Below are 25171 nucleotides of genomic sequence, written 5' to 3'. Positions count from 1 at the left end.
TTAAGAAATGTTTGGAAAAAATTTAAGAAACATTGCTTTCTGTTCAAAATCAGTTTTGTTATATCCACTTACAGTTTTTGAATTATGCAATTTTTGAATATTATAATATAGATCTAGCACAAGAAAAAAGAAAAATAGGAAAATATTTACTTTTTAAAGTACAGTGATTTAATTTAATGTATAAAGCCAACAGAATAATTGTTACTTCTGTCAGATGGTATTTTACATTTTGATAAAAAGATATATTCTTAATCATATATGTCAAGAAAAAGGGACCATAAGTTGTTGAACACTTACAATTTGTCATTTAATTTAAAAGGCACTACTGATATTGCCATAAATTTTTTTTGGTGATATGGCCTAAGTATCCTTGGCGTCAATAAAATTTAATTTTCTCAAGTAAAAAAAAACACTATGAAACTTTGAATAAACATACCTATCTTAAAAGTATTGAATAACGAAAACTTCTAACCAAAATATGCTATTAAAAACACCGTTCTGGGATTTCCCTGGAGGTCCAGTGGTTAAGACTCCGCACATCCACCGCAGGGGACACGGGTTCGATCCCTGGTCAGGGAACTAAGATCTCACATGCTGTGGGGCACGGCCAAAAAAAAAAACAAAAAATCGACTTAGTTTATCTTTCACTCTTCAGCTAGAGGAGGTCTGATTATAAGGAAAGCATGGATTATACATCTTAATCGGTGATTCTTTGCCTCAGTCTCTTCATAACCCAGGAAGGTTATGAAAAATCTTTAAGATCATCTCTGACGCATTTGATGTCAGAAAAGAACAACAAAGGAACACTTAAAATTTAAGCTTTTTAGGCACTGGGCCCTGACTCAGGTTAACAAGATGCTAGTACTGCAGTAAAAACCAATAGCTACCAGCTTGGGGTTCTTGAGAAGGTCAGCCTTGATGTAAATTCCAGCTCACCATGCGACCAAGAGCAAGTTACTTAAACTCTCTAAGCTTCAGTCTCTCCCTATGTAAAATGGCAGCAGCAGTACAGAGGGTTGTTAGCAATATTTACATGATCCACATAAAGGGCTCAGCATATATCAGGTACTCCATAGATATTAACTTATGATATGACAAGATTCCTTTTAATAGGTAAGGAGAGAGTGTCTGTATTTAATTATCTAAAAAGTAATTCGGAAGTTATGTGGTCCTTGTAACTCTGATTTAATTAAGAGAATTCTTAGGGAACTTACCGCATTGAACACCCCACCCAGATTTGGGTGGTACTTATTTGGAAACTAGTTTTCCTAGGACACAGTGCTGGTTAAGAAAGTTGTGCAAAGACTGATACCGTATAAACACATATTCATATATCTTCCTTTAATTTCCTACTTTGGAACCATTACTATTATCGTGTTCAATAATGACACTGAATTCAGAGAATAGAGATTAAACATGCCTACATTTAGTATATTCGTCTGCAAGCTGAAGTATTTTTCTAACAAACAGGGAAAATGTTAAAGAAGTAGTTAAGACAGAGAGTACAAAAATAAGCTATCGAGAGTTTAAGAGACAAAATCATCTATCTGTTGAAAGGAAGTTACATTATAAGGATAAAGATCATGTCCTTTTTGACATGTACTGATAAGAGAAGTACAGGAATACAACCATGACTCCCATTACAGCATCAAACATTCTTTATGGTATTTTTATAACGCTTATTCTAAAATAAAGACAAGTTTTCAAGGATCTTTCAAAGATTGTTTTTAGTTCGGTGGTATAATTATGCTATTAAAAGGTTTTTTTGGTCTGCAAATGAGTGCAACACTAATTAAAAAAGATACAGGTTGATATGGGGTTTGGATGTCAGAGTCTTAAGAGTGGAGTACGTTAAAAGAACAAAGGCAGCTGTAACATGACAGGAGCTCTCTAAAGACACAGGGAAGAAAAAATGTCAATAAGCAGAAACTTACAGAAACTTCCCTTTCTTATTCAGTTAATTTTACAAAGGGACTTAATTCAAAATTCAATCCTAATACATAATACATATATACAATCGAACTTGACAGTAGAAAACATCTCTCATGTCATAAATATGGTACTTGTATACACTCATTAACTGAATAATTTTTACTGATGGAAAAATATGGTATTAATAATCATTTAAAGTTTTCTCAGTATTTCAACAAAGTTGCTAACTTATGTTAATAATTTATTATAAAAACCAGCTGAGGGCAATTTGATTAATTTTGTTACCCTAACGTTCAGATAATTGCTATTGACAACTTTGCATTAGTTAATGAAAAAATAAGGTCTTACATTTAATGTGAAAAACTAATCTTTTTTAAAACCCAAACATTATTCTCCCCTGGACTGCAAAAATTATCTCTTGTGCTACAAAGACTGAAGACAGTGGGTAGGAGAGTAGGGACAATATACCCACTTTCATTCTAGGGGCAAGATCATGCATATTAGAACACAGCCATAACATTTCAAGTACATTACAGAATTTTCATCGATTAGGTTTTTAAAATTTCAAGTAGAAAAAAAGAATTCCCAAATATGATGTTCAAATCAATTTAAATATTCAAAAAGTTCAGTCCCCATTCAGAAACAGATAAACAGTATATTTATTAAATGAGTTAAGACAAATAAACTTTACAAATAGACAAATAATAAAAGGCTCAGTGGCTAAAATAGATGGTAAGCATCATTGAAAGAAATCAACACCATCACGGTATCTCAGTTGGCTTACACGTGTAAAAAGAAATTTTCAAAGAGCAATTTCACAGAAATGAAGCCAGTTTTTTTTTTTTTTGCTTATAAACAAATCACCATTTCTTGGTTCAAAACTGACATCTGTTATGAAAATTACCATATCACATATTTATAAGATGACAAGGAGTAACTCATCTTCAAAGTGCAAGTAAGTCTATTTACAACCACAAAAAAGGCAATGATGAGGAGAAAAAGATTTTTAAAAAATATACAAAGATTAAAAACATTTGGGATGCAAAATTAAACAATTTTTTGGTTAGAGGATAAAAGAGAAAACGTGATTGAATTACAGATGCTGATTTCAGCTATACATACTATATAATGGGATCCAAGATCTTTAACAGCTTGTTTGCATTTTTTTCCACTTACATAATGCTCTGGAAATTTCTGGTAGAAATTACAGTGTCTCAAAGAGAGAAATACACACTAAGCATGTCTTGCTACTACTTCATGGATGTCAATAAGACCCGTTTATGGATTAGAGTTGGTGTAAAAAGCCATTGCCTTGAGTTGAAAAATGAATACTGTAAAAGCTCAATACAAATCCTCCAAAGCACATGCATTTCTAAATCTTTTGGTAATTACATTCATATTTAAGCATAACCAAAATAAAAAAGAAAACTGAAAACATTTCCCTTTTCTCTATTCCCTATGCCTTTGTAGGCTCTCCAGCGGATAGGGTAAATTTTTAGAGCTGAAAGGGTTCTTCAAGATAGTCTAGTCCACCACCCTCATTTAGGGTAAATGATTTCCCCAAGGTCATGCAGCACGTTAATGGCAAAATCAAGACTAGAAACCAGGTCCTGACTCCTAGCCTCGTATGCTTTCCAGCATATCATGCTACCTCTTTTTACAGTATGATTTGCTATAAATACCTGATGAATAATGTACAGTTACAAATGCTGACAGAGCCAATGTTTTTCTAAGTCTTGCAGAGGCTAACTGCAAAGGACTGATGGAGAGAAAAAGATTCTCCCCCACCCACCAAAAATATCAAGCACCATCAACTAAATGTTTCTTTGCTGGGTCAGCACTCTCAGATGTTGTAGTAGTCCTCATAAACTTTATGTCAGCCTGAGGATTGTATATCTGATGCAATCTGGGCCCTAACACAATGTCAGTTCCTAAAAGGTAAAGACAAGAGGCAAAAAGGGGGAGAAAGTAGACAAAAGAAAAAAAGACTTAAAGACTCCAACTGGCTTACAGATGGGCATTCCAGCATATGGTTAATGATTACATCTAAATATGTATATTTTTAGGACCTTTCCCACCTTTTCACATAATCTCATTTTACCTAATTTGTTATTTGGCCACTTAAGAATGAAAACAAATGTATCAAAGACAATGGTGGTCATTATTTTTTTTAAACTGTGAGACTATTTTAGGCAAACTAAACTCTATGAGGAACATGTCAAACTGCAATGATTTCCTTAATTTGGTTCTGTTAGACCTGCCACCAAGGAATTAAAGGGGGTACTTCATGGGGCTGTTACCATCTTGAAATTTATTCCAATTGTGGTTAAAGAGAACAGACCGATGCACCATATATGTAGAATTGAGTAAAGAAGCTGAAATTTCTTTTTAAAAAAACATCGCTGTGTATTTATTTAATAAAAGGGCATGTTTATTTATGTTTACAAACAAGTTTCAAAAACAAAAGGAAAACATGTATGCTTCTACTTATTAACCTTTTTCAAAATGCCAACAGCCCTCATGCTGTATGAAGGTTTCTAAGGATTTATTAGAAAAATCAATACAGTTCACTCACAGCTCACCAAGACATCACTGAACTAACATGTTTAGACAAAAACAAAAAGGACTAAAGTTCTCTTGTAGTTTGATAGTTTGATTTAATTTGATTTGCCTGAAATAACAAAAGCATTTCAAGCATCTTTCATTATGTAGTTGATGTCCTGCATTAAACAATCTACTAAATTCTGAACAAAGGTTATTAGCAAGTTTTCAAAAATTTTTAAAAATTAAACAGTTGTTTCAAAACCATTAAGTAGTAAATGTATTTAAGAAACTAATTAGGACAGATGCCATAACTTCATTAGAACACCACTGCTCATGTTTTTTTGTTTTGTTTTGTTTGTTTTTTGTTTTTTTAAACAAAGCATTAGTGTTATCTATTTGGCTATTAGTATCAGCAATTTATCTACAATATTTAACAAGGTAAATTGTAGGCAAAAATTTAGTACAGTTTCAATAGAAACACCCCCCCCCTTTTTTTTTCCTGAAAATACAGCAGTATTTGAAGGACTAATTTTTCTCTGCATCAGTTATAAGGAAGCTTCCCATCTATGAACAGGAACAAAAAAAGTATCTACAAACCTTGTAAACAGATCTGTATCATTTATAAACATAAATAATCCAAATTATTAACAGCCAACAGCAGAAATTAAAGCATCAATTCAATGATCCAGGGCTCTTTGCTTGCTTGCCCAGCTTTACTCCTCCCTCTCTCCCATCAAGGATTGAGATAAACTAAAGCTTTGCTAATACACTGTTCAGGACCATTCTTAGGTTCTACTGATGATCCACAGGTCAACTTAAGCTGAGTTACTGTTTCTGTCAGTTCATTTCTCCCACCCCCCAAAAAGCACCCTCAGTCTGGCAGAAAGCTTTGCTTTTTTTTTTTTTAAAAAAATAAATCTACATTCGTACAAGTGTGTCTTCTGTTGAAGTCCAAAGACAAGAATACTATCTTGTCCGTCACAATATGTGAAAAGACCCAGTTTCAATTTGTTTCTTTACAATGCAGCTAGTGTGTTAACATTCAGCTTACAATCAGAGTGATGTTTCCAAACTATGTAGTGGGCTTCCTGGGGATGAAGAGGTAGCAGACTTGTTCATTTCTATTGTAAGGTAAATCCCGCTGTCAACAGCATTGTTATTTTTGTTAGGAGAGGGTGGAGGACTGGAGTTACGTTTTGTAGGAGCATCATCTTCAGCATCAGTGTCATCAATAAGGGGGATATGAGGCTCTGAATCTTCTATCCTAAACTCAGGATGTGTCATAAAGTTGTGAATTGAACTTCTTGATTCCGGTTTTTCTAACCCTTCATATAAAGAACTACGAAATGCATTCACCACTCGAATCTGTAAACATCAGAAAACACAGAAAGATATCAGTATGCCATTAGCTTAATTTAGAAATGGTTCATTTATGAGTTTGAATCCACAAACAGCTAGGTATGAGTGAATCATATTTGCATGTAATGCAGTGGAACTTGCAATACACTGTAAAAAAAAATGAATATTTTAGTAGGACACTACAGACCAACAAAACCACATACTCTAAGAATTAAGAGGTGTAGAATTCAAAGTAATACTAAGAAAATCTCATTGTCACTGGCTAAGAATTTAATAGCCATTTTATAGGATTTTTTCCCTAAAAAAACAAAATCAAACAGCAAACAAACATAAAATTAACCATACACAGCTTTAGCTAATTTTTTAAATGAAAAAAATTATAATTTTTGAAAACAATTCAAATAAGTTAAACAAAGTCAAGCACAGAGGGTTACTATTAATCATGCTAGGAATTAGGGTGTCACCGACTATGATAAAGCCAAGCAAATATAAGCTGAATGTCACAATGAACTCACATCTACCCCACTATGCCCTTAATTAAAAAATAAAAAGACAAAACCCAAATAAATATCTATAAAATGCCATTAAACAGCTATAAATATTTGAGTATATGCCATTTGTCAGTCAAGTGTTAGTGTTTTTCTCTATAATAATAAAACAAATAAATTTACATACTAAACTTCATTGGAAAGAACAGATTTAAAACAAAACAAAACAGAACAAAAAGCCCTCTGGGATCCTTCTGTGAAAAATTTCCCCAGGAGAAGACACAAAGTCTTCTAGCATTTTCACCCTTAAACATATAGCTCAACAATTCACCTTCCTTCTCAGAAGTCTGCTGTATGGATGAAGAGAGGTTAACGAATAATTGACTCAAATACATTCCTGCACATACTGACGTTAGGTCTCATTAACCCAGTGTTGTAAATAGTTTAAAAAAAAAGACAAAATCCAAATAGCTGAGCATCTAGTATACATCAATTCAAATAGTGTTTGCCTTTGCTTTCTAATGAATCCTGTTTAGCAATGAAGACATCATTTACTCATAGTTAACAGAAGTAACTGATACTGATATTCCAAAAAAAGATCACTAAACTCATCTTAAGTCACTAAATTCACCTCATAAGACAATGGCATTGAAAAAATTAATTTCTTCACAGGGATATTTGAATTTATTTTTTTGAAAATGTAGCAGTTTATGCCCACTTTTTACTGTATATATTTAAGGCATACAAGACTATTTGATATACATCTACACTATGAAATAATCATTACAATCAAGTTAATTAACCTATCCACTACCTCACACAGTTATCATTTGTGTGTGTCGAGAACACTTGGGATGGTACCCTCCTAGCAAATTTCAAGTATACAATACAGTATAGTATTGTTACCTGTAGTCACCATGCTATACGTTAGATCTCCAGAACTTAATTCATCTTGTATAACTGAAATGTTGTACCCTTTGACCAACATCTCCCAATTCCCCCTCCCTCTAGCCCCTGGTAACCACCATTCTACTCTGCTTGTATGAGTCTGACTATTCCAGATCCCCACTTCTAAGAATTTATCCAAAGGAATTGAAATCAAGATCTTGGAGCGATTCCTGCACTCCTACGTTCACTGCTGTCAGTGGCCAGTAGGCACAGAGAATACAAACTGAAGGACCAGCCAGCAAGTCTGGTTAGTGATGAGAGCTGCTCAAGATGACTCTCAAGTTGTTGCTTATTTGACTTGGTTGCTGGTATTGCTAATGGAGCTAGAGAAGCAGTTGAGATGTTTTGTTTTGACCAGTCTGGGTAGAAGGGAGTAGTGAAGAATCAAGGGGAAAATAAAAATCAATTTTTGAAACATGTTAAATTTGGGGAGCTGCAGAACATCCAGGTGAAAATATCCAGAGCTCAGAAGAAAGGTATGGGTTTAAGTTAGAGATCTGGGAGTCGGCAAAGCTCTAGGAGGAGCAGTGTAAAGAGTTATAAGCAGGTGAGTGCAGTGAATATATTTGTATAAACAATTACACTCACACCTGTGGCAGGTGAAATTAGATTCCTTTTTACCGAAGCTTTCCAATTTTGCTAAGATTTTTTTTCCTATCTGACAAAATGTATTAAGTTACCCTAGAACATCGAAGCTTGAAAGGATATGCGAGATAGTTTATTTCAACCACTTTGCAAATAATGAAACTGAGCAACTGAGGACAGGTGGCTGCCTTGCTGGGTCACTACAAATCAGTGCCAGAATGTCTTAGAACCAAGCTTTCTGTACTCCCAACTCCAGGTTCTTTCAAGTCAATAAAAGAAGAGAACATATGGACATCAGCTTTATAAGTAACTTCGGTAGAATAAGATACTTCCTAAGATTTAGGTCAGCACATTACAAGGACAGCTTAGAAATGCTGCAAAGCAATACAATTTTCAATAAACAGTTCTCACATTAGGCACACATGATAACATCTAGATTAACTAGGGGCCACTGAGCCAGATTTGTTTTATTTTCTACTCATAAATAAGAAAGCACTCTCGATCTAAGGCGTGACACTGACCTAGTTTATACTTGCCCTCATCTCTGTTACCTTCTATAGGTAAAATTCTCACAGTACTGTAGTAATTCTGAGTAATTAAAAAGTGCCAACTGTGTGCATTATACTGTAGGTAGACAGAAAACTACTTTAATACCACAAAGAAATCAGTTTAAGCAGAAAATGATTACCCATCTTTGACAATCCAACCCTTATTGTTTACCTAGTCTTTTAACTCAATTCTTTTAATAGCTATTGAGACCTACTATGCACAAAACTATAGCTCCTAAAATTATAAGAATTAAGAAAAATTCAACAATCCCTATGTCAAGAAAATTTTTTAAACAGTAAATTATTGAGGAAAAAAAATCAGAGGCATGAATGAGGCACATATGGCAGACAAAAAATTGAAATGATTATTATGATCATAAAGTAATTTTAGGAAACTGAATATGTAAACATTACATTAAACTTTAAGTAACAAATCAAATTAAGATCATGTACCCTGCTAAACCACCCATTTTCTTAAATATAATCCTAACTTTTGATGGTAGAAAATATTACTGCCCAAAACACTGTTATGTAAGGAGATGGCTTTAAACTATGAGGCTACTTAATCAGTAGCTGATATATCTTACCTTCTACAACAGACTGCCCATTTCTGAAATTTGTATTCATCACTACCTTTATTATGTGCACCATAAAGAATTTCAGTGGTAAAGTAAAAGATACTGTGCAACAGGGAATAAAATTCGAGGTTGCTTTTCAAAGCTGTGTACTTGCATATCAAATTTTCTCAAAGTGAGACTCACCTGTGTAATATATAATGTTTTAATTACCTGGAATAGGGGTTGGAAAACATTTTCTGTAAAGGGCCAAAACAGCAAGTATTTTAGGCTTAGTGAGCCATACGGTCCCTGATGCAGCTACTCAACTCTGCCTTTGTAGTGTAAAACTACCAGACAGTAATTAAATGAATGAGCATGGCTATGTTCCAATTAAAAACAGGCAACAGGCCAGATATGGCCCATAGGCTATGGTTTGCCAATCATTTATCTGGAAGTCCAAATTTTCCCTCAATTTCTCCTTTCCAGGAAGGCGTAACTATTGATTTAGCAAAAGAATTTACTAACCGTGAAGATTGATATTAGAAGGATACACTTTATAAAGAAAAACTATAGAAAGTTTCCTCTTCAGATTTTTAGAAGATCTGACTAATAAGTGAGGAAAAAAAGATGCCCTCTCCAGAGATGTTACAAGCCTAGTATATGACAAAGTTGAAATGGATTATAATTTCTTCATTTAGCACAGTAAAGACTCCAGATGAGTCTTTGAGTATAGTGGGGGAGGGGGAGGGACAAATTAGGAGTTTGGGATTAACATATACACACAGCTATATATAAAACAGAAAACCATGAGGACCTACTGTATACCACAGGGAACTCTATTCAATATCTTATACTAACCTATAATGGAAAAGAATCTGAAAAAGAATACATATATGTATAACTGAATCACTTTGCTGTACACTTGAAGTTAACACAACATTGTAAATTAACTATACTTCAGTTAAAAAAAAAAGGTTAAAAAAAAAGAGACAAAGCAGTCTGACAAACACAGATATTTCTAAGATTATTCTATATTAGGGCAGGAAACCAGTGAGGAATTTAACCTTTCATTAAATGTATTAACACCATTACCCTCACTACATGTGCCCAGCAACTCACAGGTTTCATATATAGTTGTGCATCAGAAAAGAGCACAGAGCACATCACCTGAAGCAGGTGTGGGTGGCTATGTCTTCAGAGTTTGTGCTTGATTTGATATTTAATATAAAGCCTGGAATACAATTATACAGAGAAATACAATAAATATGATACACCTAAGGTCATGTGATACCACTCCAAGTGAAAGAAGTCAATTACTTAGAATTTTCTGAAGTAAAAATAAACAGAATATATACCACCTAGGAGATAAACTTGTCAAAAAAAAGTTTAACATAAAGCTAATCAAGAGGAAACAACCAAATCCAGAATGCAGGACACTTTATAAGACAATTTGCCTAGATTTTTTTAAAAAGTCAATGTTACGAAAATTAAAGGCAGAGAAAATAGATCCAGGTTAAAGGAAACTGAAGAGTCATAAACACGTGTTATTGAATGTCTTTCCTTCGATCCTGGATCAAAAAAGCTATAAAGGACATTTTGGGGGCAACTGGAGAAATCTGAATATGGACTGTATATTAGATAAAATGGTATCAAAGACAGATTTCTTGGATGTGATTATACAGTATAATTATATAGGAGAGCACATAGTGAAGTATTTAGAGATGGCATTTATGATATCTGCTACTTACTTTCAAATGGCTCAAAAAAAGTATATGTTAATATTATATAAAGTAGACATCATAAAATATTAGGAAGTGGTAAATCCAGGTGAAGATTATTCATATATTAATCTTTCAACTTGTCTGTCAGTTTGAAATTTTTCAAATTTAAAGTTTTGAGGGGAGGGATTAAGTCTCAGTTTGGCTCCTTCTTGTGGGATATAAACGGATGTTTACTTTCCATTCTAGCCCCATCAACTCCTTACTTTCCATTACTCCTTTAGTATCAAACTACGTCAGTTGAGGTCTGCTTTCCCCAATCGACAAATTCTGTCAGGTCAGCTTGGGAATCATTTCCTTTCGGTAATTTTTCCTGACTTCTCAGGGTGGGTTAAGGACCCTGTTATAACATTCTCTGTTTCATCACCATGTAGAAATCCCCAACTCCTTGTTTGCTTCCCTTACTAGATGACAAGATCTGGAGGTTCTAGCAGCCTTGGCATATGGTAGGCCTTCCACTGTTTATGAAATACAGCTAAATGAACACTAATAGTAGGAGAAGAAGGGATGAGTGGTAATATGTCCTCTAAAGCCAGGAATAATGTGAAATCCATAGGAGGAAGGCATGCAACTGACATCAGCCATCCCAGGAGTAAGGCCAGGCAATTTGCATACACCATTTCATTCAGGTAGGTAGTACCACAGTAATTTCTAAAAGGAAGATTCCTATCTGTCCACGTATGTAAATTTAACATCCTGTCTAAATGTTACAGGGTCAGTTTGTCTTTACAGCACTTGTCTGCTCTTTGCTGTACATCATGTTGCCTCTGCTTATTAGCCATGGACAAGTCATTTAAACTCCAAGTCAGTTTTCACACCTATAAAATGGGGATAGTTCCTGTTCTGCCTGTTTTGCAACACTGTCAAAAATAACAAATGAAAATTACTTAAGCAAAGAGTGAACAGATAGGCTCTGCGTAAACAGCATTGTTTTCTCCCCTCAATTCATCCTCTCCCCAGCTTCCCAAGGTTCCTCTAGTTCTTAATTGGCTAAAGACCAAATGGAAAAGATAGGTTTCTGGCCAAATCAGGTATCTTAGCTGACTTCAAGGGTAGGCATGAGGAATGGGTGGGTTTGTATCTTTAATGCCTCTAATATACTAAGAATCCACCATGGACTCAAGACACTAATTCAGAGTAAGAATGATATAGGTTATAAGACTTCTGGAGAGTTTACTAAAAACCTTTTACTAAAAGTCATTTACTAAAAACCTGAAAGAAAATCTGTCATTCTAGTCAATTAATGAAAATTATGACTTATAATAATTAATCAGTATAAATCACATGATCATCTTTCAACAGATGCAGAAAAGCACTTGATAAAATTCAACATCCATTTATGATAAAAGCTCTTAACAAAACAGGTACAGAGGGAACATACCTCAACATAATGAAGGGACAAACCCAGAGCTAACATCATACTTAACAGCGAAAAGCTGAAAGCTTTTCCTCTAAGGTCAGGAACAAGACAAGGATGTTCACTCTTGTCACTTTTACTCAACATAGTACTGGAAGTCTTAACTAGAGCAATTAGGCAAGAAAAAGAAACAAAAGGCATCCAAATTGGAAAGGAAGACATAAACCTGTCACTGTCTGCAGATATTATATATAGAAAACCCTAAACACTCCATCAAAAAACTGTCAGAACTAATAAACGAATTCAGTAAAGTTGCAAGATACAAAATCAATATGCAAAAATCTGTTATATTTCTTTACACTAATAACCTACTTGAAAGGGAAATTAAGAAAACGATCCCAGACTTCCCTGGTGGCACAGTGGTTAAGAATCCGCCTGCCAGTGCAGGGGACACAGGTTCAAGCCCTGGGCTGGGAAGATCCCACATGCTGAGGAGCAACTAAGCCCGTGTGCCACAACTACTGAGCCTGCGCTCTAGAGCCCACGAGCCACAACTACTGAGCCCACATGCCACAACAACTGAAGCCCGCACACCTAGAGGTCAAGCTCCGCAACGAGAAGCCGGTGCACCGCAAGGAAAAGTAGCCCCCCCTCACTGCAACTAGAGAAAAGCCCATGCGCAGCAACGAAGACCCAGTGCAGCCAAAAATAAATAAATTAAAAAAAAAAGAAAACAATCTCATTTGCAACTGTATCAAAAAATAATAAAATATCTAAGAATAAATTTAACCAAGGAGGTGAGAGACCTGTATATTGAAAACTACAAGACATTAATGAAAGAAACTAAAGATGACACAAATAAATGAAAAGATACTCCATGTTCACAGATTGGAAGAATTCATATTGTTAAAATGCCCATATTACCCAAAGCAATACAGATTCAATGAAATCCCTATCAAAATTCCAATGGCATTTTTCACAGAAATAGAACAAACAATCCTAAAATTTGTATGGAACCACAAAAGACTCAAATAGTCAAGGCAATCTTGAGAAATAAGAACAAAGCTGGAGGCTCCCTGATTTCAACTATATTACAAAGATATAGTAATTAAAACTGTATGGTACTGGTATGAGTTTGCATAAAAATGGACATATAGATCAATGGAGCAGAACAGAGACCCTAGAAATAAACCCATGCACATATGGTCAATTAATTGACAATAAAGGAGTCAAGAATATACAATGGGGAAAGACAGTCTCTTCAACAGATGGTGTTAGGAAAATTGGACAGCCACGTGCAAAAGAATGAAACCGTACCACTATTATCTCACACCACACAAAAATGAACTCAGAATTGATTATAAAGACTTTAACGTTAGACCTGAAACCATAAAACTCCTAGGAAAGAAACATAGATGGTAAGTAAGCTCCTTGACATAAGGATGATGATGATTTTTTGAATCTGACACCAAAAGCAAGGAAAGCAAAATTAAACAAGTGAGATTACATCAAACTAAAAAGCTTCTACACATTAGAGAAAACTATGAACAAAATGAAAAGGCAACCTACAGAATGGGAGAAAATATTAGCAAATCATATATCTGATATAGGGCCAATATCCAAAATATACAAAAAACCTGTACAACTTGATAGCAAGAAAACCAAACAATCCAATTAAAATACGGTCAAAAGATCCAAACAGACATTTCTCTAAAAACTATCTACAAATGGCCAATAGGTATATGAGAAGATGCTCAATATCACTAATCATCAGGGAAAGGCAAATCAAAACCCACAATGAGGTATTACCTCACATCTGATAGAATGAAACAGAAACAACCTAAGTGTCCACTGATGAATGAATGGACACATATGGTGTATACACACACACACACACACAGAGGAACATTATTTAACCATAAAAAAGGAAATCTTGATATTTGTGAAAACACAGATGAACCCTGAAGGCATTATTATCCTGAGTGAAATAAGTCAGACAGAGAAAGACAAATACCATATGATCTCTCTTATATGTGGAATCTAAAAAAAAGTGAAACCCAAACCAAGCTCATAGATACAAAAAACAAATTGGTTGCTGTAAGAGGTGGGAGGTGGGCAGTGGTGTGAGAAATGAGTAAACTTAAAAAAAAACAAAACTGAAAAAAAATTAAAAGAAATGCACTTTCCCTACTTCTTTGGAAAACTTAATAGAACATTTTCTTATCTAGGAAGCAATTCTAAATTAAATTGATTATATAAATGAAAAAACCCACATACATACCAAAGAACTTTGAAGCTTATACAGGGATGCACTCTCAAAACAAAACAAAATAAATTAAAAATTCACAGCAAGGCCACAAAGTCCAAGCTAAGAAGGCAAACACCTGGCTATATGCTCAGAACTTTTCTTCAGGGTACTAACTTACTTTACAAACCGAACAAGATACAAGTCAGAATGCCTAAGTTCATTTTTAGCTTTAAGAATGCAATTTCTTGGTTCTGTTAGATCAGTTTCAAATCACATGCTTTTGGGAATCATGCAGTATGGAACATGTTTAAAGGCATATACTCAAAAATTTATAGTCGTTTCACAAATTCTAAGCTACAATTTTATTCCCCATATTAACTATCAGAGTTAGCATAGAGACAAGCTCACAGATTTCATGTCTGATCTTTGGTTGCAATTGTTCCACCTGTTATCTAACCCTCTAAGAAATAAAACAATCACAACGACAACACTTTGAGGTCTCAATCCACTTTACGAAAAGAAAGCTTTATGAAAAGCCTGAACAATGAATTTAAACATTAAGGAGAAAATGAGAAACGTTAGGTGTGTGAAGTAGGAAATGTTAATTTCATGCACTTAGGAACACACACTCACACCCCACAGTAGTAGAAGCAGTAGAAGAGGAAAACACTACATGTGTAGGGGTAGAAATATTTGTTACATCATGATGCTGGCTGGCGATGGAGGGTTGCCGCCTTAGAGCCCCCTGAATGGAACTTCCACTCTGGAAAGCATTCACTACATCCATCTGCAAGGAATCAGAGATTGTGACAGCTTGCTCAGCAAGAGAGAGAGAGAACAAGAGAAAGGACCATTCCATCTATCAACATATAAAAAGTAAAGAAAAAGGCACTTTTTACAGAGCAGATAAATAGGCAAGAGTAGCATTTGGAGATGAAGTGGGGGAAAAAAGCTAGGAAAAAAGGAGCTTAGGGGCATATAGACACATTCTTTCATGGTCAGTTAAAACTTCACCCATTCCAGGCACCAGTACTATTTTTCAAAAGAATAAGTTTTGTGGGTTGGGGAGGCTGGAAAGGAAGCAAAGGAGCACATTCAAACCTCCTCCCCAGGCCCGAAAGCCCTGGGGTCCCGTTCCCATCGTCTCTCCTACCTCTCCACCAGACCCATACCTGCGTTTGGATTCTGTTCAGACCTCTAAACCACAAGATCTGGCCACGCCGTAACTCCCGCTCAGCGTGATCAATCTCTTCCACGTCCTCTGCTAACTCCTCCTCAGGTATTTCTTCCTTTTGTGTTCCATGACCAGCTTCTTTTAGGAATTTTAAACGGCTAGTTGGAATTGTTGAAATAAGCTACAACACAGGGGAAAGAACTCAGAAACAAATCATATCAAACTACAATTAAACCGATCAACTTTAATACAAAAAAGGTATGGAAAGTTGCAAGGATAGCCAACTATCTTTACCAATGAAGCAATGAGATCCTGTCCATCAGAGGCTTTCTTTCTCAGAACAAAAAATATCCTTCTCTTAGCTACACAAAAGATTTAAGTTTGAAGGCTAAAAAGTTTTCCTGAATGGAAATAACCTGATTACATTTTCATATTTTATTTAGGACATTCAAGACAGTGAGTTATACAACCATGCTTTGATATATACGTATTTCCTTAAACTCATATTAATGATATTTATTTCAAATAAAATGAAAATAGGTGATCTTATATGATGCAAAAGAAGTTTACATTTCATTAGTGCTTTAAGAATTCAATGAGAAAAAACATACCAAAATTCAGAAAATCTTCAAGGCTGAGCTAGAAAATAGCTTTTGTTTATTGAATGTATTTATTTTCATAAAGTACAACTATTTAAAATTGGATTAATACTGATTGAGAATGACACGAAACAAGAACAGATGCCCGAGAAGACAATAAAAAATACCAATACACCAATATGTATTAACTTATAGGTGTTCACAGCCATTCCTTAAGGAAGCTGGGAGAAACAGGCATGCAGTCAGAATCAGAACTGCTCAGAGAACTTCTAGTCCAACCACCTCATTTTAGAGATGAAACAGGTTCAGAGACACTGGAAGTGACTTGTTCATGGAGTGACTAAGACCCTAGCTTTCCTGACCAACAAAATCAGTGCTTTCTACCATTGCACACTTAAAATCAATAGACGACGTCAACCAAGGACAGTAACTGATGCCTGTTAGGCGTGTACACTGTACTGAATTTCCTCTTCCTGAAATTAGCCAGATTTGGGGGGAGGTTGTAGGGTTCGGTTTTGCCTGCGAGGGAACATTATGAAGTAACTAGAACGGTAATAATAATAAAAAAAAAACTGTGGGCCCAGTACGGATCCTGCTTAAAAGAAGATCTCAATGAAAGAGGCTTTATAATGATTAAGAAGAGAAAGCTCAGAACCTAGAAACACAATTAAGAAAAAGGTGAGATAAAAGGCACATAAAGACTGAGTTAAGGTTAAGTACAATCTGAATATTCAGTCTGACTGACTTGCAAAATGACAGTAAATTAGCTCACACCAGTTACACACCATAGCATAGGCTGGTTTTCATTTATGAAAATGTTGGTACAGATTTTCTATCAGTTTTATAGTGATGGTAATGGATTTAAAATGAACAGCACACACACCGTTACCACTTATCTTTAAAAAAATGACATATATCTGCAAGTCAGCTATCCATAGTGAAGATTAAGGATATCTAATTTTTCAGGCATTGTATTTTATACACTGTTGAAGCCATTTGATCCAAATAATCTAAAATGTCATTTTGTGGCCTATTTTTCCAGATACCAGTATTTTTATAGAAACATTCTTCACATCAACTGAAACTCAAGATTTTTCCAATGCTACATTTTTATTAAATTACATAACAAAATGATAAAAAGTCTAAAGTATATAATATTTCTATTAAAATATTAAATCTGAAAATGCAAAAGTAGGTCATAGAGCAAAAGATAGATATTAGCATTCTAACCAGTTATAAATGCATCAACTTAGTAACAGTTGTAAAACTTGTTCTAAAAAACAGAATGAAAACTACTTAGAATCAAGTTATAGAACTGATTAAAGAATATACACACTAGAAATTTTTTTTAAAAAATCACTGTAGGTTTGAACAAAAAATGATGAGATTTTTTTACCTGGCCCCAGAGTAACGTTCCCATTCCTAGGAATATTGACCATAGCCACTGTTCTATTGAAAGTTCTGAACAACTGAAAGGTTTTCCACCAAACTGCACAATTATTATCTAGAGGAATAATCAAGAATAAATTTATTTAGTGAAGTTGTTGACTTATACTCTGGCCCATGCTCCTTATCTCATTGTGGACTTGTAATGAACAGACCAGTAGCTGGTCCACAGACCACACTTTGAGTAGCACGAAGGCATTGAAGAATGATACCCTACATCAACTGTTTTGGGTATATCAACCTATGCGAGGAACTAAGTTTTATCAGACTTGCTTGATAGAGAGACAGGCAGTTACATTTTTGCAATCCCCATATATTAAAAACAGATAAAATAAACCTAACTTTAATAGTAAGTAAAAACTAAAATTTTAGCGTGTCATGAACAATGATTTTTTTATAAAATACTTCCAGAAACTACACAACAAGTAAGCAACACTTTCCCTAAAGTTTATAGAAGCTGAAAGCTAAAACAGAAACAGTCTGCACAGAAATAATTAAGTCTAGGGTTTTGGTTTTGGTATCCACAGTACACAAGGTATAGACTGAATAAACTTCAAAATTCTTAGATCTTCATTTTGAAACTAGCATCATCCTTAAAAGCTCACCTTTTAAGTTTAAATCTTACTGTGTTTACTGACCTCCTGGTGTGATCATGCACCATTCACTTACCTGCTTTGATTCCAGATTCTGCTATTAACAACCATTGACACAGAGGAGTACCATAGAATCCAAGATGATATAAAAACATAGGTACAGTATATAATTATATAAAATTTACCATATGTAAAGTGATGCTTACTTTTGTCCTTAGAATGACCTTTATAAAAATGGGAAAATTCGGTCCTTTCTATTTCATCTCAACCCCACTTCTCACACCCATTCTCCCACTCCTCTTCTACCTTGTTCTGACAATATTACAAAATGGAAAACTGGCACATACCAAGTCTGGATGAGACCATTCAGAATCACATGGATTTTAAAATATGCATCTCAAAACCTTTTATTTTTTAATAATGAACTCAACTGTACAAATACAACGACTCTTAATTGCTAGAAGCAATTAAGGGATCACTCTAGCTGGACTAAAAAGTGGTTGACTATAAGATTGGCCTTGAATAATATAAAAATTACAACAGTTTTCATAATAACAATGTAGAATAATCAGAATCACAGTGAGTGTGAAGTATCACAGCCACAGAACCAGTAGTGCAATTAAAGTAGTATTAGGTTAATGTACTCATTCACATGTAGAATTTCAGGATGGGGCAAATTTTCACTCGAGTTCTTTTGATGTCATCAAGGCAATACACAGAAGGCCCACACATTGCAGTCAGTAATTTCTGGAACAAGCCACCTGTTCACCTAAGATCTCCACATAATAATCATATTTGAAACTATCTTTTACAATTACCCACCTGTACCACAAATGTGCCTAAAACAATTGTGCAGAAGATGGCATTATTAAAGATTCCTTCAAACACATTTCTTTCACCATGAATTTTCCGAGCATTTATTTCGTTGAAAAGTTGCATCAGTACAAAGGTATTAAAAACAATAGTATAATGTTCCGATGGAGGAGCATGCAAAGGAGCATTTCTTCCACTATCAATATCGAAAAACTTTTCTCCTGAAAGAATGAGAAATTACCATTTTGTAATTATCATACAAAATAATTTAACATTTCAAGGAAGTATGCAATAAAACCTAGTCAGACCTTTCTTGGCTCTCACAAATGGCAGCACAGAAAGAGCTGGAAGGGACCTGGGATTATACAGTACAACGCTCTTTTATTTTATACAGGAGGACACGGAAGCCCCCAAAACTACGGTGACATGTTCAGGATCACATATCTAAGTTAGTGGTAAAGCCAAGGACAAGAAATTAGGACTCTTTTTACTCCCCCTACTGCCCCAATCTATCACACTGCCTCTCAAAATGTACTAAGGATCCACTGATAAACAGAAGAAATTAAAGATAAATGCGGAGTCAGAAAGAAAATAACTTATGTTCTTGAAAAATCTGTAACATTAAAACCATCTGGGATATTAGCTTGGAACAGAAACAACTGAAACTTTATCAGGCATTAAATTCTTACCAGCAAACAAGAGTGTAAAGACTACTACAAGCTGATAGAATGCATGACCCAAAATATTCTTCATCATTGTGCGTGAGATGAGAGGCTTATTTCTACCATAAGGTTTCCGAAGCAGGAGAGACTCAGTGGGGGGTTCAGTTGCCAGAGCCAGGGAAGCGAGAGTATCCATTATGAGATTTACCCACAGCATCTGCACAGCCTTAAGCGGTGAATCCTAGAAAAGACAGGTTTCTTAATAGACATTTACAACTATTCAAGGACTCTGCAATTCTCAGGAAGCCGTTTCTATTTAAAAACTTAACAGAACAGGATAACATTTTTATATTAATTAACCTAAAGTACTAAGCTTCAACTTATTTAAATATTTAAGTACTTTAAAAAGGCAGGTTATACATATCTTTGCTCTAAAATAAACGTTTTAATGGATAAATTGTCAACCTACTTGAGTAATACAGGCGCCCGTGAAAGCAACAATCACTGCTACTACATTAACAGTAAGCTGGAACTGAAGGAATTTTGAGATGCTATCATAGACATTTCGGCCCCACATAACTGCTTTAACAATGCTTGTGAAGTTGTCGTCTGTGAGAATAATATCAGATGCTTCTTTAGCTACGTCAGTTCCAGCGATACCCTATTAAAGAAAATTTCTGTGAATTAGACTGAATGTTTAAAATATAACCTTTAAATATTTGAAAGGATAGTATATATTTTATAAACAAAAATTTACCATTATACTTAATAATTACTGACTTAAATTTACCGTAAAAGAGGGTAATATAGTTAGTCTAAGATATTGTACTATCTCTCAGAAAGACATTCTATCTCAGCAGAAATCAAACATAATGAACGAGGCACTGACAATAATGTTCAAACTGAGTTTAAAAAAACAAAAAGAGGAATGGACACAGGCACTATCCAAGTTCCCTCCAAAAGTCACACTAAAAGTTTTTTTTTTTTAAATTAAAAAATAAAAACTCACAAAGTCAAAAAGTTAGTGGGAAAAGAGACATTGCAAAAGACATTGCAAAAGAGACATTGCAAAAGACATTGCAAAGACTGGAAAGCAGATAACCAAGTAGGAAGAAACTCAGCAGACCCCAGAAAGCTGAATCCTAAATCAACAGTAGGAGAGCAGAGTAGCAGCCTTTCTGCACTACAGGACTCTCCTATGTGAGGCTCAGGATTTGGCAGCACCAGGCAGTACTGGAGGTAGGGGTGAAGGCGTGAATAAGAACAGGAGGATTCTTGAAGTCTACCAAAGACGCTGAAGCAGTACTTAGAGGGCCCAAACTAAGAATAACAATGTCCCTCAACAGTGGAACGGGATGGATTAATAAGTTGTGGATTGATAAAAACGAGTGAACTACAACTATGTACAATAACACAGATGAATCGCACATGAAAAATGATGAATAAAGGAAGATGGACTCAGAATAATACATGATATATGATTCTTATGTACAAAGTTCAAAAACAGACAAAAGGAATCTTCAGAATACTGGTTACCTCTGCAGAGAGAGACGGCAGTAATTAGAAGGGAGTGTGATTGAGGCATCTGGGGGCATAGGTCATATTCTATTTCTTGCCTTGCATAGAACAGGTCTGTTTACTTGTGATAATCCATTCACTGTTTACTTATGACATAGACACTTTTCTGTACGTGTGTTATATTTTCATAACAAAATTAAAAGAAAAGGCAGCTAGAGCCTCAGAGTCCCTTCCCACATCCATGCAACCAGGAAGTTTGACACCCTCTAACCTGGCAGAAGACTGCCTGCTAATTTACTAGAGAGGGTATAACAGAGAACGTTTAGACTGAACGATACCAAGTGCTGCTGAGTATAGGAGGTGCTATATTGAAAAAAAGGGGTTAAGAGTAACTCTGTTTAATGAATGTAGAGACCACTACCCTTCTTTTTTCTACTTGCTTCCCAGAATACCAGTATTCAGGATTGCCCTCTAGGCAGCACATCTGAAAATTCTTTCCCAAAAATCTGATCATCATAGGAGAAGAGAGCTAAAAATACTGAAAATTCAAGGTACCCTAAGGAAGTGAAATGGCCAAGCCAGATCACTTTACTGGGAAGCTTCTGGTCGATAAATCCCACTTAGAGGCCTAAGACTTTCCAGCTTTTCAGTTTTCTACTGGTAAAATATGCAGAGACAACCAAGAATCACTTTGACATCTGAAGAAAGCACTAACCTGAAAGACAGAGACTAAACCAAAAGGCATATGGAGACACAAACACTACACAGAGATAAAAGCTGGTTTTTATTAAAAAAATCAAATCCTTAGAAAGGCAAAAGGTCAGCAATGAAACAAGAACAAGAACTCAGAGATCCAAAAACAACTCTTGGAAATTAAATATATGATCACAGAAATGAAAAAACAACAGAAGTTGAGGAAATACTCAACTGCAAGATGACAAAGGTATGGTAGACAGGAAAAAAGAGACAAGATAATAACGTAAGTCCAAGAGGTTCAAGAATCAGAGGGGACTATTCCACAAAGAAGAGACACTGGAGAAGACATGAGATGAGTATAAGAAAATGTCACAAAATTGAAGAAAATCAGTTTTCATAGTAAAAAGTTGCCCTAAGACAAACCATCACATTTCAGAGGACTGAGAACAAAGGAAAGACTTATATACCTCCAAAAAGTGTGTGTGGGGGGGGCGGGGGGAGAAGGAGGTTCAAAATTCAAAATGGTATGTAATAACAATGGAGGTACAAATTCAAAATTCTGAGTGAAAATTATTGTCAAGCTAGATTTTTATACCAAGTCAGACTAAGTATCAAGGAGGATTCTTTGAGGGGAGAATAGAGATTTCAGTCATAAAAGTTATGAAAAAGTTTAACTCTCATGAAGCCTTTTTCTCAGGGATCTACTGGAGGAGATGGCTTTACTACATGAGAGAGTAAACCAAAAAAGACATTGACATCAAATTCAGGAAATTCAAAATCCAACATAAGAGAGAGGAAAAGGAAATTCTTAGGTATGGAGAAAGAAGAGACAGCTGTGTAGCAGGCTTAGCAGACAGTCCAGATTGAAGCACATCAGAAGATCTGGGAGAGGTATCTCTAAGAAGGCAAAACTGGTAAAAGTGCCTGATGTCTCTGACATAATGAAAGGAGAATTTGGTGATGAATTAGTATTAAGTACATAAAAAAACTACGAAAATAAATAGATAAATAAGTTAAAGATTAAAAAGTGAATTGAAAAAGAAAATGTATAGGGAATACAAAAAGTTGTGCAAGGAAGTAAAAGTAATTATAACAGACCACATGGCTCAGCTTGGAACCGCATTTCTAATCACAATAAGGATGGTATATTGACTGACCTCTAACTCTGATGGAAGAATAACAGGATAGGTAGTGTGTGTGAATGCATACAGGTGTCTGTGTGCCTGTGAAAGTGCTAAATCCTTATCTTCCTTAATGAAGAGTCATTAACAAATGCTTTACATTAAAAAAATTAAAAAAACTATGAATTGGGAGATGGGGATTGACATATATACACTATTGATACTATGTATAAAATAGATAACTAGTGAGAACCTACTGTATAGCACAGGGAACTCTACTCAGTGCTCTGTGGTGACCTAGACGGGAAGGAAATCCAAAAAAGAGTGGATATATGTATACATATAGCTGATTCACTTTGCTGTACAGTAGAAACTAACACAACATTGTAAAGCAACTATACTCCAATAAAAAAATTAAAAAATATAAAAAAATTTAAAGACCCTTGTAATCATGCCATTTAGATACATGGAGGCAAAAAACTAAGGAAAACAAACAGTTGGTTTCCTTTAGTCAAAAACTAGCTGGAAGAAATGATATGTGGTAGGGGACATAGTTATTAAGTCTTGTAGAACTGTTTGACTTCTTAAATGCTATGCAATATTGTTTTGATAAACACAAAGTCCAAAACAAGCTTTTCTCAAAATACTCCATGAAGGAGTAATCTTAATTTAAAATTTTAGTCTCTAACTCCTAATCTGTATACTTTACTTTTTTTTTTTTTTCCTTTTTCCAGCTGCACTGCGCCACCACTTGTGGCATCTTAGTTCCCCGACCAGGGACTGAACCCGAGCCCTCGGCAGTGAAAGCGCAGAGTCCTAACCACTGGACCGCCAGGGAATACCAGGGAATTCCCTGTATATTTTTTTAATGTGCAACATATTTAATACATCTAAACCCAACAGGTTCCCTTGCCTCCAATCATCCTCCATCTTTTGCAAATGCAAATCTCACACTCCCTTGTTCAAAATCTTTCAAAATTTAAAAAGCTACTTTAAGATGTTCGCCTGTTGATGCAGGGGACCCGGGTTCGTGCCCCGGTCCGGGAGGATCCCACATGCCGCAGAGCGTCTAGGCCCGTTAGCCATGGCTGCCGGGCCTGCGTGTCCGGAACCTGTGTTCCGTGGCGGGAGAGGCCATAACGGTGAGAGGCCCGCGTACCACAAAATAAATAAATAAAAAAGATGTTAATTGTGTCCAAATAAAAACTAGCTTCATAGTGAAACAAGTTTGGGCAACTCTCCATCAAAAAACATTAAAACAGCTTTTTATAAGCTTCTTAGAGCTGTATGCTAGCATGCATTGTGAGTCTCCAAATTTGTTTTACTGCATCAGGAGCCTGCTTGGGAAGTGCTGATCTACAGGATACAAGAACAAATTCCTCACCTTCATATTCAAGGCCCTTCTGATCGTCACATTCCAGTACCCACCACCACCACACCCTCTTCTAGTGAAGTTAAACTACGTGTAATTCTCAGAGGGTCTCTTAGCAGTACTTTTCTCCCTCTCTCCATTCAAATGGCACCTCTTTCAGAAAACGTTCCCCAGTCTCTACAGGCAGAGTCAAGGACTTCTTCCTTGAGGCACTCCCTGTGCAGTGTTTAGTTCTTCACTGGCTGCCACTGTGCTTCAATGATTTACTTCCTTGTGTGCTGAACCTTTAGGAGGCAGCAACTACTCACCTGTAATGTTTCTGGACCAGAATATTGAAAACAGCTTCTTAAGGTTTGGAGGAGAAACAAATTATTATTAACCCAAAGTCTAAAAACACTTTAAATTAAATGAAGATATTTTAATTACCTTAGCGAAGATTTTACTACCACAGATGCATATTTGGTTATAGAAATACATCATGACATTCAGTCTATGATGACAGAAATATCTGTACATGTGTGGTTAACTGAATTTTGGTAAGAATAATGCAATATAATTTAAAAAATAATGTAATCATATTTTAAACACAGCATGGAAGCTTGCTATCTAAAGGAATTCTGAAAGGAGTGGCTAATCAGGGGGAAATGCCAGACCTCTTTGCAATGTACTCACATTAGAGTCCCTTTATTGTTGTACATTTTATCTTAATGTTGAATTTACTAAATGTAAGTGCGTATGTGTGTATACATACATACACACACCTATATATATAAAGAGAGAGACAGAGAATACAGTGTTTTAAAATGCTATTTCTGCCTGAAAAATAAGAGACA

The 25171-nt window shown here is 35.3% G+C and overlaps 1 protein-coding gene across 9 annotated transcripts in view; it reads right to left on the bottom strand.

Moving 5' to 3' along the window:
* Positions 1-5235: 5235 nt before the first annotated feature.
* The window catches only part of ATP2B1 (ATPase plasma membrane Ca2+ transporting 1), a 129197-nt gene continuing 109261 nt past the window's right edge, over positions 5236-25171 (bottom strand). For 5 of the 9 annotated variants that reach the window (XM_065886616.1, XM_065886619.1, XM_065886621.1 and 2 more), the window contains 6 exons: positions 20101-20292; positions 19659-19872; positions 18979-19190; positions 17514-17621; positions 15517-15699; positions 5530-5841 (listed from right to left, as the gene is read on the bottom strand). In XM_065886616.1, the coding sequence (XP_065742688.1) occupies positions 5530-5841; positions 15517-15699; positions 17514-17621; positions 18979-19190; positions 19659-19872; positions 20101-20292 (1221 nt within the window). Of the gene's footprint in view, positions 5842-14977; positions 15132-15516; positions 15700-17513; positions 17622-18978; positions 19191-19658; positions 19873-20100; positions 20293-25171 lie in introns of all 9 variants that reach the window. The other 4 variants (XM_065886614.1, XM_065886622.1, XM_065886615.1 and 1 more) reach the window with 4 other exon arrangements.

Source organism: Phocoena phocoena, chromosome 11 (genome assembly GCF_963924675.1).
Source record: "Phocoena phocoena chromosome 11, mPhoPho1.1, whole genome shotgun sequence".
NCBI classification, from domain to species: Eukaryota; Metazoa; Chordata; class Mammalia; order Artiodactyla; family Phocoenidae; genus Phocoena; species Phocoena phocoena.
Note: the sequence above shows the minus strand (reverse complement) of the source record. Positions and strands in the feature narration are given on the sequence as shown.